Below are 14,201 nucleotides of genomic sequence, written 5' to 3' on the forward strand. Positions count from 1 at the left end.
AAAACAGAAAAATAATAAATTAACCCCAAAGAGGCAGGAGAAATGAAGAGATCAGAAATAAATAAAAAAGCACACAATAAAAGAAAACTGATTCTTTGAAAAGATGCAGAAATTCACAAGCCTAGGAAGAGTACAACTCAACTGAGTTTACTATAAAATTACAAACACTTACCTTGGCCAGTTCTGCAGTTTTACCAAAACCAGGCTACCAAGAGGGAGCTGTGAATAGACAATCTTAAATCCACTCTGATAAAGTTGAGACTCTTCAGGAAAGTCTTCTTCAGAAATAGAGCACTTATTGTATCTTGAATCAGTGTTCATAAAGCAGTACCATGGTTCATTGTGATCAACTTTGGCTGCATCCTCACTTGACAATAATCTCCATTTCAAACAACTTTCATTTTCACATTGAACCCACATTTTGTTTACATATATGTTGTTTCCTACTGAAGAATCCATTGTACTTTCACAGGATTCAGTTATCTTATCATCCAGTTTTTCTTTATCCATAAATGCATTTAACCTGTAAAATTAAATTAAATTAAAGAAAAAACAAAAATAAAAGAATGAAGATTCACACCAATCAGGTGTGAATAACCACATGGTGGTTAAGGTGGTTAGATCTCACATGGCCAACTGCACAGTTTGACTTAGCAACTTGAAAAACACTCCAGACGTATGTGCCAAAATTCCTGAGAGAAGAACTGAGGAGAAAGGAGGAGAAAGGGATTGTAGCACGGCCAACCCTCCAGAAGGGGCACTTTCTCAGTCTCTGTCTCCATCTCTCACAGGTACTCCACTAAGTGCCTACACCATACTCAAATGAAAGAACACAAAGAATAAGGATTCTATGTCGTTGGACTCCCACGTAGTCGACCACAGTTCGCGTCCTGGACCCGGTGGCTTAAAACTCACGCCGGGCGCATGTGCATGTGTGTCCAAGATCCCGAGAGGAGAATGGAGGAAGCGATTGCAGTATGGCCATCCCCCCTGGGAGGGGATTTCTCGCTTTCTGTCTCTCTGTCTCTCTCTCTCTGTCTGGCGAGTGCACATGCCCTATAGCAAAAACCTCTATAAAAAAAAAAGAAAAAAGAATAAGGATTCAAGAGTACAAGAAAATTAAAACTAAAACAGAGACATACCTCTTTCTCTTTGTTTAGCCATCCCTCCTCTATCCTGTAATTATTATGTTTTTGCCTACCCAGAAACAAAGGAACAAAATAAAAGCATCAATCACTCAGGGCATAAAACATTCCAAATTAAAAATAAAAGCAAAAGAAAAATATAGATAGGTATAATTTTTATTAACCTACTACATAGCACACATCTGCTAGGGTTGTCAAAAAAGGCATGACACTTTTTTGCATAAAAAAATATGACTTATTAGGACCAGCAGTTAGCGTAATGGCTATGTCGCTGAACTCCCATGTAGTCGACCATGGTTCGAGTCCCATACCCAGTGGCTTTTACTCACGCCGGGCGCGTGTGTGTGTGCATGCCCAAGATCCTGAGAGGAGAATGGAGAAGGGATTGCAGCGTAGCCATCCCCCTGGTGGGGGGGGTGATTTCTTGCTTTCTGTCTCTCTGTCTCTCTTTATGTCTCTCTGGTGAGCGCACATGCCCTGTAGCAAAAATCTGTCTCAAAAAAATATATGACTTTTCAAAAAAAAACAATACATATCCAATTCTTTGTGTTCCCCCTATTAGCAGCTAAGCCTTAGTGATTATTGACAGTGCATCAGGTATTAGTCTAAGTGTTATTTGCAACAACCTCATTATGCCCATTTTACAGAGTGTATTCACTGCTTTGAATACACTCACAGTCACTGTTTGTCTTACATCATGAACAGCAAAATGACCCATAAGAAGATAGTTGGAAGTTCTCAACACACATGAGCTTGCCAGGAATCATATCAACGATGGCAGCATCTGCAGATTTCAAGAATTTAGGGCCATCATCCAGCTTATCAGAATGACATCAATCTTTTCCTTCAGCTCAACAAACTTGCAAGTAATATGTGCTGTGAGAGTTGAGTACAGGGGGCACAGAACACTGATTTGGCCTAAATGGTTCAGGATAATTACCCGGACAATGAAGCCAACTGCTTCCTTTGGTGGGTTATTGGCTGTCACCAGTAACATGGCCATGACGAACATCTTACAAACACATTTCTTAACTTTGAAACCCACATTGTCCCCAGGAAGAGCTTCACTGAGAGTTTCATAATGCATTTCAACAGATTTTAATCAATTGTAACATTGGCTGGAGCAAAGGTTATCACAATATTAGGTCTCAGAATACCAATCTTGACTCAACCCAAAGGGACAGTACCAACACCAACAGTTTTGTTGACATCCTTAAGGGTCAGACACAAAGGTCTGATGGTAGGATGGAACCCAGGGCTATAAGTAGCATGGTTCTACTGGCATTTGCATCTTTACAGGTGGCCTTCCATCCCTTGAACCAAAGTATGTTAGCACTTTGGTCTAGTAAGCTGTCATCATCCTGCCCAAAAATTCACACAAATGTGATATGTCAGGGTTGTGGCCAATTTCCTTAACGTAGGTGTTAACTTTCTTAATGATTTTCTTGCATCGCTTCTGGCTGGAGGGGGAGGTCAGTGAAATACATTTCATTAACACCAGTAACTAGTTGTTTCACACCCAGTAGGAAGGTAAAAGGTCATGTTTGCATATCTGCCCATTCTTAAGAGATACCAATGTCAAAGTCACCAACAGCAACAGCAACAACTAGGATTAAAACAATCAGCCTGAGAAGTACCTGTAATCATGTTTTTAGCAAAGTCTCTGTGCCCTGCAGCATCAGTGATCCTCACTTATTTGCTGGTCTCAACATTCCACAGGGAGATATTAATAGTGATACCATACTCACTCTCAGCTTTCAGTTTATCCAAGATCGAGAGTATTTAAAGCTCCTGTAAAGACCCTGTTGGGGTGCCTGTTTGCCTCACAAAAGAAATAAATTTCAAAAGAAAAACTCTAAATTTACTTTTTTTTTTCTCCAGGTTTTGACATAGGGTGCATAGATTCACTGGAGACAGACAGAGGGAAAGTGAGAAACTTGCCCCCGGTAGAAATGGTCATGCCACTGTCCTTTCTCCTCTACTCTCCTCTTAGGCTCTGGGCCCACACACCCACACATACACCTGACATGCTTTTCAAACTGCCAAGTCTAGGACTCAAACGACAGTTGGCCATGTAGGAATCCAGGGCCTTAACCACCACATCATCTGCAGCCCCCTAAATTTACTTCTTATGTACCTGATTTACCATTTATCTTGACATTTATTTGTTCATCTTTTTGTCACTAACCTAACAAAGGGTTTATATTTGATTTTAAGTTGTGTATGAACCCATGAATCAGGGCTCTGAATTTTATTCCTTTGTTTTATATGTACTTTCCTGAGCCAAGCATGATTGTCTTATGCTGTTTTACTATCTGACAGAACGATCCTCCCACATTGTTCTTCCTTCTTCAACAGTAGCTCATCTTTGTGAATAAAGTCATCTTTTATGTACTTCAGTGTGGTTTATGGTATTTTCTACTCAGGTTTTTGAAATTTTTAGTTGATTTTAGTGAGTCCTTTGAATACAGATGATCATATCACCTGCAAATATTGACAATACTTCTCTAATATTAAAAATGTATTTTATTTTCTTTACTTTTAAATTAGCCCTAGGAAACCACTAACTAGTAGTGATAAGAAAACATAAATGTTTCAGAACATTAGTCCAGGCAAAGATTTTTTAAATGAGGCCTCAAAATCATGGGCAATAACAACAAAAAGAGACAAATGAAATTGTAACAAACTAAAAAAGTTCTGTACACCAGAGAAAACAATCAACAGAGTAAAAAGACACCCTAAGGAATGGGAGAGAATAAATGCAAGTTAAACATCCACAAGGCATTAATAACCAGAATAAACAAAGAACTCAAGGGCTAGCCCCATTGTGCAAAAGTTTAGCGCTGTGCATAGGACGCAGGATCATACATGGTTAACTATGATTCACATCTTGACCCATGCCACTAGGCACATATGCACGTATGTCCAAATTCCTAATGGGATGAAGAAATGGAGGAAAAAGGATTATGGCATGGCCATGCCCCATTGGAGGATGCTTTTTCTTTCTCTCTAGCAAGTGTATGCACCTTCTGACAATAAAACAAACAAACAAACAAACAAAAAATAGTTCCTCCAACCAAAAAAAAAACTGTAATTAAAAAATGAGCAATCAATCTAAAAAGACAGTTCTTGAAAATACACATGGCCAAAAAAGTACATGAAAAAAAACAATGCTCAAAATCATTAATCATCAGGAGGGAACCAGCAGTTAGCATAATGGCTATGTCGCTGGACTCCCACATAGTCGACCGCAGTTCGCGTCCCGGACCCGGTGGCTTAAAACTCACGCCGCCGGGCACGCGTGCATGCGTGCCCAGGATCCCAAGAGGAGAATGGAGGAGAAGGGATTGCGGCGTGACCATCCCCCCTGGGGAGTGATTTCTCGCTTTCTGTCTCTCTGTCTCTCTGTCTGTCTCTGTCTGTCTGGTGAGCGCATGCGCCTACGGCAAAAAACCTCTCCAAAAAAAAAAAATCATTAATCATCAGGGAAATGCAAATGAAAACCACAATATTAAATCACCGCACTCCAGTTAGAATGGCTATTACCATAAAAAAATAATAACAACAAGTGCTGGTGAGGCTATAGAGAAAGGGAAACTCTTGAGCAATATTGATAGGAATATGAATTACTATAGTCATTATGAAAACCAGAATGGTCGTCCCGAAATAAACTAAAAACATAACTACTTTATGATCTAGGAAACCCACTCTTAGGTATTGACTCAAATGAAAAGAAATCAGTATGCCAAAGAGATATATGCATTCCCATGTGTAGTACAGCACTATTCATTCAATATCTATTATTGATAGATAATAGATAGGAATCGACCTAAGTGACCAATGACTGATAAATGGATAAAGAAAGTGGTATAGACACACAGTAGGATGTTTTTCAGCCATAAAAAGGATAAAGTCCATTTGTGGAAACATTAATTTGTAGGAAAGACTACTAAGTGAAATAAACTAAGCACTAAAAAACACTTCGCATATTCTTACTTCTAAGTGAAAGTTAAAAGATTTGATTGCAAAGACAGATACCAAAGATCCGAAGTCCAGGGGTCAACAGGCGGCATGGAGGTTAAGGTGGCAGAATCCAACATGGCTGACTACAGTCTGAGTTCCAGACCCAGAAGCTTGAAAAATATGCCCAGCATGTGTGTATGCATGGCCAAATCTTGAAAGGAGAACAAAGAAGAAGGAATTGAAGCACGGCCATCCTTCAGGGGAGAGTTTTCTCACTTTCTCTCTCTCTCTCACTCTCTCTGTCTCTCTCAGCAAGTGCATATGCCCTACAGCAAAACAAAACAAACAAAAAATACTAAGATCCTAAGTCTAAGGCAGGTATAGAGAGACAGTGTGGATAACTGAGCTAAGGAAAAGGAATTGTGGTACAATTCTATAAAGAATGAGATTATCAATTACAAATTCACTCAAGAATTTCTATTAAGGGACTAGCAGTTAGCGTAATGGCTATGTCGCTGGACTCCCACGTAGTCGACCGCGGTTCGAGTCCCGAACCCGGTGACTTAAACTCACGCCGGGCGCGTGTGCATGCGTGCCCAAGATCCCGAGACGAGAATGGAGGAGAAGGGATTGCGGAGTGGCCATTCCCCCTGGGGGGGTGATTTCTCGCTTTCTGTCCCTCTGTCTCTGTCTGTCTGTCTGGTGAGCGCATGCGCCCTATAGCAAAAACTTCTCCAAAAAAAAAAAATTTCTATTAGAACCAAGCAGATGGCATAGTGGTTACATTGCTAGACTCCCAAATGGCTGTCCATGGTTTGAATCCCAGACCCAGTGGCTTCAAAATCACGCTGGGCATGTGTGCATGCATGTCCAAGATCCCGGGAGAAGAATGAAAGAGAAGGAATTGTGGCATGGCCATGGCCCCTGGGGAGTCATCTCTCACTGTCATTTCCCTCTCACTGTCTCCGTCTCTGTCTCTCTCCAGTGAGTGCACAAATCCTATGGGAAAAAGTTCTAAAAGAAAAAGAAAAAAAAAGAAAAAACTTCTATTTATTTTTGTTTAAAATTTTATAAAGGCGTTACTAATATTAAACGTCAAATTGACACTAGAGTCCTCATTCCGATATGATGTAAACTGGTATATCCTAAGTGGGACGCAAGGCCTCTGGCTGGGAAGGTTTCATGGAAGTGCACTTCAGTTACTCATTTTCCTTTATGTTTACATATTGCAATGTACTGGAGTTACATTTAACCAGTTAAATTGCATTATCTAGATTAAACTATTCTGCACAAAATGGAAACAATTTAAAAAATTTCTACAACAAAACAATACTAGACAAAACTACTTAGTAGTAATAATGTAAATAATGTGTGAGAGATATGAAAAAAGCAGGAAGTGATTATTATCTGTCACTAAACTTGCTTAGGATTTTTGTCCATCTTGTAACCAATGGACTGCTGTAAAAGAGGAAGTACTCTAAGTTTGTGGCACCACTTCAATGGAAAGCTTAGGAAAATCCATTATGATACTCTATTATAAAATGCTAAGGGGATTAAAAGATTACTTTTAAATGGTAGATAAAGTTTTCAGATTTTCTTAGGAGGTTGGGTCTCACAGTGAATAATACTGAGAAGATAAATTAACACCAAGAAAATGTCATTATTACTTAACTAGTGATACTCATTTTTGATTGCATCTAACTTAAACCTCTTGGTATATTACACTCGACACACTTTATCCAGGCTAATAGAATTTATAATACAGATTATAAAACACATATTCTTAAACCATAGCACAATATATTATACACTTTAGACATCCAATAAATATTTTTGAATAAGTGAATGACTTCAAGCATTAGTTCAAACATACACCGAGTTCCTTTATTAAATGTTAGGCACTGATTTAGTGATAATGGACAAAAAAAAAAAACAAAAAAAAAAACAATCCTTGTTCTTAAGCTAACACAGATATATCGGTAAACCCAAGGTCCTAAAATAGTTAATGAATGTAATATAATGTGATCAATATTATCACAGATGTACAAATGCCTAGAAGAAAACAATTATTCAGGGTAAAGAAGATCTCCTTGAAAGGTACATGGGGTGGGTGTCATTTGAGTTTAGCCTGAGAGGGTAAGTACCAGTTCACTTGAAGAGGTGTAGGAAGAGAGGAGGATGGAAGAAGAAACTTCACGCGCCAAGGCTTGAAAATGTAAAAGCACAACACATGTTCAAAAATATTGAGCTGTTGGGCCAGCAGGTGGCATGGAGGTTAAGGCAGCTGGATCTCACGTAGTTGGCAGTGCAGTTTCAGTCCCAGACCTGGCAGCTTAAAAAACATGCTGGGCATGTCTGCGCGCATGCCCAAAAGCCCAAGAGGAGAGTGGAGTAGGAGGGACTGCAGTGTGGCCATCCATCCTGGAGAGTGACTGGTATCTTTCCCTCTCTATCTCTGTCTCCCTCTGGTGAGCACCTGTGCCCTATTGCAAACAAACAAACAAACAAACAAGAAAGCGCTGTCAGGGATAGCTGGAACTTTTTTTTTAAAAGATTTTTGCTGTAGGGTGCAGGCAGTTGCTGGAGAGACAGAGAGAGACAGAAAGTGAGAAATCACCCCCCAGGAGGCATGGCCAAGCCACAATCCTTCTTCTCCTTTCTACTCCCAGGACTTTGGGCATGCACACACAAGCGCCTGGTTTGAGTTTCAAGCCACTGTGTCCATGACTCGAACCATGGTCAACCACGTGGGAGCCTAGTGCCTTAAACCCTATGCCACCTGCTGCCTCCACTAGGACACTTTTTAAAGGAAACAAAAGCAGTCCTGAGCAAGTCTGCAAAGGGCCTTATTTACCAAGGTAAGGTCAAAACGCATTCTGAGGACAAACAGGAACAACTGACAAATTAAAGCCCAAAGCATTACAAAAATCAGGTAACTTATTTCACAGTTTTGAAGGCACACATTTTTATATTGTAACACCTCAGCAATCACAATGTATCTTCAAACGCATGGTCTCTTAAAGTTATGATGCAGCTGTCATTGCCTGTACATTAATAAATTTTCTAAGTTAAAATGCAAACTCATCAAAAAATGTGTTCAGACCGCAGTAATAATATATGAAAAAATGAGCCTCAGACTCTGAACTTGGGAGGAGCAGGTGGTGTAAAAGTTAAAACTCTGTACTCTCACATGGCTGACCACGGTTCAAGTCCCAGATGCAGCGACTTAAATTTCATGGCAGGTGCATGTGTGTGCCTAGAATCTCAAGAGAATGGAAACTGTATGAAATTTAAGAAATTCTTAGCCAATTCTTTCCTAATGCATTCTTTCATATTTATACCCACAAGTGATCAAAATTTTTGTCTACATGAGTTCAAAACAATTTTTAAGTATAAAATAAAAACTCTAGGTATTAAGAAAGTGTTGCTTCAGTTTAATTTAGCAGGTTTTTCTTTGCTAGCAATATTTTTTAAAGAATTATTTATTTTCTTATTATTAAATTTGCTAGAAGGATGTGCACCTATCAGGAAGGGGAGAGTAAGAAAGCAAGCTGGCAGGTCCGGGACTCGAGCCACAACTGGCCATGAGGGAGTCCAAGTGCTCTAACTACCATGCCACCTGTTGACCCACTAGCAGTATTAACATGAAATAATGGCACACATTCTTATTTCAGTGTTATGGACTGAGTGCTTGTGTTCACCCTCTCTCCCACCCATATTTATATGTTGAAACCCCAATACTTGAGGAAGGAGTCTTTGAGAGGTAAATTAGATAATTACAGCCCTCATTATGAGACGTCCTTACAAAAACAAACAATATAAAACTCACTCTTCTCCCTCTGCTCTTCACTGTGTGAGAATACAAGACAGTGATCTTAAAACCTGGAAGCAGACCCTCTCCTGACTTAGGATCTATTGCTTTTATCTTAGACTTCCAGTTTCCAGAACTCTGAGAAACAAATGTATGATTTTTTAAGCCACCACTTCACGGTAATTTGCTACAGCAATCCAAACTTGCTAAAACAGTGTCTTCAATTATTTGTATTTTAGAAATATAGCTCCAGAGTTGAAGACCGAAGTGATACAGAGAAATTAGAAGGAGCCAATCAGCTAGTAAGAAAGCTACTACAGGGGCCGGAAGGCAGCATGGTAATTAAAATGTTGGACTGCCATACGGTTGACCATGGTTCAAGTCATGGACCTGACAGCTTGAAAATCAGGCTGGGCACATGTGTGTGTATGCTCAAAACTGCAGGAGGATGGAGGAGAAGAAATTTTTGACGTGACCATCCCTCCTGGGGCATGATTTCTTATTTTCTCTCTCATAGTTTCTCTCTGTCTCTCTCCAACGAACACACATGCCCTTTGCAGAAACCTTAAAAAATAAAAAAAATTAAAAAATAAGAAAGTGAATACAAAATACAAATAAAGTATGACAAACATCTTATTAGGACAGTAAAAATGATCCTGTAGAATTAATATGTATATAAAAAAAAAAACCTCCTGGAAGGAAAATAGAAGGAATGATATCAATCGAATGCATGTAGGTTTTGGATGTGAGTTATCAATCAAATGTATATAAATTTCGTGGTTGTTTCCTCAACCAGTTGTATTACTCTCTGCTTAATCTTCTATGTCCTCTTCTTTCCCCCTTAACTTCTGTTATTTGTGTCATTCTGCCTCACATTACACTAACGTAAGTATTGTCTATGTCCCACAATTAGACCATAGGCTCTTTGTAAGCAGTTATTCTTTTCATATCTTCAGCAATGGACAAGTTGATGACAGAAACATTGCTCTGTGTGTGTTGATCCCCAAATGCCTAAACAGTGCTTTACATGCAGGGACTGTTCATATTGCTTTACTAATTTCATTTAATTTCTCACGTATTTCTGTAAAGCATCTGGAATAGACTAAATATTTCAACAGATGGGTAAGGGATTAGTGAACAATTTTTTATTTGTAACAATGTATTATAAGGTATTACCAGTTAAACTGAATTTATTAAAGAGACCACCAACGCCTGCAGAAGCCCACTAAACAGTTCAAAAGAACTTAATACAGTATAATCACTACAGGTATTTGTAGCTTTAAAGTAAAGTTCATGAGCTAAATAAAAGGAAATAAGAAAAGTCCATGTGGATTTTACATAAATTCTCCCCAGATTTCTGTATTCCATTAATGTTATTTTAAATGTTATAGCAGAGTTTGAAAAAAATTAGAATATGATAAATTCTTCTTGAATTGAAAAATTATATAGTTTCATTTTCAAAAGGACAGAGGTCCTTAAGCTGAATCATAGCCAACATGAATTCTTGTGAAGCATCAATTTTTCACAATGTGTATGTGTTTTGTGACTGATAGATCCCAGATGGTAAAATTATAACACACCCAGGAGTTCTGAACTTAACGAGACAATGTGAATACATACATACAGAATAGGGATGAAGATAAATGGCTACTTATAAAGAAATTGTTTTTATTGTTTGCATGTGAATGAGAAAAATAATGACAGTTCTTCCAAACAACAAAAAAAAATTGTCATTATTCTCTCGTTCTCCAACATTGTTGTTCCAAGTATTCATTTTAGTTACAGGCTATGTACTTCCAGGTTTGAGAAAACCATGTGTCTCTCTCACTGCCTGCAGAATCTGAACATTCCAGCATTATACATTCTATCTTCATCACTTCCACTTCCTATAATGCCTGACTTACAATGACTAAAAGAATGTAATACTGAACCTGTAATGTGTTTTCGCTTCCAGTGAAAGTTGTAATTTCACTTTCAAAATAAAGTAGCATTTTAAAGTATGAATAGGGTTAAAAGAATATTGCTTATTTGGGCTTTGCCTACCTTCAAAGAGAACTTAATGTGATGAGTGAGATAATTTCAATGTTATGAATTACATTTTCTTAGTAGGGACAGTAGGAAAAAAATTAGGACTTGGAGCCAAAACTATAATTTCTGGTTTTTGTTTAAGAAATTTTCTTATGGGGAATCTGCAGAAGGCCTCAGTATTTGTATCTGTAACATAAGGAAACTAGGCATAGGCAATCTTTAAAAATTTTTCTGCCCGCATGTTTCTGGCTGTTCCTATCTTCCTCAAAACTCCTCTACACTCCCTCCAGGATCATTAGCCCCTCTGCTATATTCTTTTCTCCCCCTCCTCTGATTCAGTTTTCCTGAGGTACAATACATATAAATTGTATAAACTAAGGTATATAACATATTTTGACCTACAAATACAGTATGAATGATTACCACAATCAAGTGAATTAATAGAGCCATCCTCTCTCATAGTTACATCTCCATATATGTATGTGTGTGTGTGTGTATATATATATATGTATATGTATATATATAGGGTGACAATTTATAAGCTCCAGAATATATGCATATCTAACTGTAAGTTTCAACCCCCTGATCTACATCTCTCCTTTTCTCCATCTTCTGACTCCCTGTAACCACTCTTCTCTCTATTTGATGACTTTGACATTTTTAGATTCCACATATAAGTGGAATCATGCATATTTGGTTTTATATGTGTATTCACTTATTTCACTTAGCATAAGTTCTCTAGGCTTACCCATGTTATCACAAACAGAAGTATTTCCTTCTTTTTTTTTTTTTTAGAATTTTTTGTTTTTGTTTTGCTATAGGGCATATGCACTCACCAGAGAGTGTCAAGAAGACACAAAGTGAGAAATCACTCTCAGGCAGGATGGCCATGCTGCAATTCCTTCTCCATCTTCATCTGAGGATTTAGGGCATGCACATACACATGCCTGACATGAGTTTAAAGTCACTGGGTCCAGGACTTGAACTGTAGTCAATCGTATGAGAGTCTAGCATCTTAACCACTATGCCACTTGCTATTCCCCCCTCTTTCTTCTTTTTTTTTAGGGCTAAATATTTTCAATTGTATATGCACTACATTTTCTTTATCCATTCATCTGTTCATGAAATACATTCAATTTGCTCAACCTCATGGCTATTGTGAATGCTGCTAAAATAAAACACGGGAGTGTAAATCCCTGTTCTAGATTCTGTTTTTAATTCTTTTGGACAAATACCGTTAAATAGGATTGGTGGATCATATGGTAAATCATAATTTTTGGAGGGATCTCCATAATCTTTTCCATAGCAGATGTACCACTTTATATTCGCTCACAAGGGTTTTGATTTCTTCACATCCTTGCCCACACTTACTGCTTTTTTGATAACGGCCATCCTAATAGTTGTGAAGTGATACCTCACAGTGGTTTACATTTGCATTCTCCTGATTATTAATGATACTGAGTATCTTTTCATATAACTGCTGGCAAAAATCTCTCAAAATAAATATATATAGTTATCATGGAGAATGCTTTAAGATAGAAGATTGAGTAGATGCCAGAGCCTTCTCATCCAGAAGAGTACCTCTCCATGTGCCTTAAAAATAGGTGTAATAATAAATAAGCTCCAAATCATAAGCCAACTGGTCTTTGACAAAGGGCACAAGCCAATGGAGTGGAGGAAAAAAGTCTTTTCAGCACATATTGCTGGAAGAACCAGAAATCCACCTCCAGAAAAATAAAACTGGACTCCTCTCCTGCACCATTAACAAAAATCAACACAAAATAGATCAAAGATTTAAATGTAAAGTCTCAAACTATAAAACTACTAGTAGAAAACTTAAGTGAAACTCCTGAAGACATCGAATGGAGTAGGCAAATTTTTCTTAAATAAATCCCCTGAAGCACAGGCAATAATCCCCAAAGAAGTATGCAAGTGAGATTACATCAAGCTAAAACTTTCTCAAAAAAAAAAAATTGAAAAAACAATAATTAGAGTGAAAAGACAACCTCAAAATGGAAGAAAATATTTGCAACTTATTCACCAGACAAGGATTGATAATTAGAATATATAGGAAACTCCAGGAGCTCATCCAAAAATAAACAAATAATCAAACTTAAAAATAGGCAAATGGAGACCAGCAGGTGGCATGACAGTTAAGGTGCTGGGCTCCCACATGGCCAACCATGGTTCAAGTCCCGGGCCTGGTAGCTTTCTTTCTCACTTTCTCTTTTTCTCTCTGGTCAAAGTTTTTAAAATGTATTAACAAGTAAAATTAATTAAATAAATAATTCTTATAAAAAATAGGCAAATGAACTGAATAGATAACTCTCCAAGGAAGACTTATGAATGGCCAAATGGTAGATGAAAAAATTTTAAAAGTTTCTTAAGAGAAAATGCAAATTTTAACCACATTGAGATACTTACCCCAGCTATAGGTCATTGGAAAAGTCATGACGCATTTTTGCATAGAAAAACATAGAGAAATACGCCATGAATTTTCTGACAACCCAATAGAATATCTAAGATTAAAAAAAAAAAGAATTACAAGTGCTGGAGAGGCTGTGGTTAAATGGGAACCTTCTTACACTGTTGATGGGAATGTGTATTAGTACAATCTCTGTGGAAAGCAATATAGAGGCTCCTCACAAGCCTACAGATAGAATTACCATATGACCTAGTATTCTCACTCCTTGGTATTTACCTGAAGGATAGGAAACCAGTCAAGAAGACACTCGCATATCCATGTTTACTGCAGCATTATTCGCAACTGCAAAGCATGGAGTCAACCTAAGTGTTCAAAAACTGATGACTGGCTTGAAAAACTAGAACATATATACTATAGAATATTACTGAGCTATAAGAAACAATGAGATCCTATCGTCTGATTCAAAGTAGCTGAATACAAAAGACTTAATGTTGAGTAAAGTGAGTCAGACTTCCTTCTCAGCCATTGTAAGTCTATATTTCTATCAGTCAACCAGCTAAATCCACAGAAGCAAATACAAATTTGCTTCTTTAGAAATGGGCACTGAGGAATAGATTACGAAAGCTATTTTTTTTTAGCCTTATGTCTCTATTTTATATCACCCACCAAGTGTATAGAATACATTTAGATATTCAGGACCAGCAGTTAGCCTAATGGCTATGTTGCTGGACTCCCACGTAGTTGACCGCGGTTCGCGTCCGGGACCCAGTGGCTTAAACTCACGCCAGGCGCGTGTGCGGGCGTGTGTGCCCAAGATCCCCAGACGAGC

The 14,201-nt window shown here is 38.0% G+C and overlaps 1 protein-coding gene across 1 annotated transcript in view; it reads right to left on the minus strand.

Moving 5' to 3' along the window:
• The window catches only part of ZCWPW2 (zinc finger CW-type and PWWP domain containing 2), a 124,346-nt gene that overhangs the window by 95,660 nt on the left and 14,485 nt on the right, over nt 1-14,201 (minus strand). The window contains exon 2 of the mRNA XM_006153300.3: nt 173-523. Coding sequence (XP_006153362.1) covers nt 173-523 — 351 coding nt within the window. The remainder of the gene's footprint in view (nt 1-172; nt 524-14,201) is intronic.

This window comes from Tupaia chinensis, unplaced genomic scaffold (assembly GCF_000334495.1).
Source record: "Tupaia chinensis unplaced genomic scaffold, TupChi_1.0 Scaffold000368_1, whole genome shotgun sequence".
Classification (NCBI taxonomy): Eukaryota; Metazoa; Chordata; class Mammalia; order Scandentia; family Tupaiidae; genus Tupaia; species Tupaia belangeri.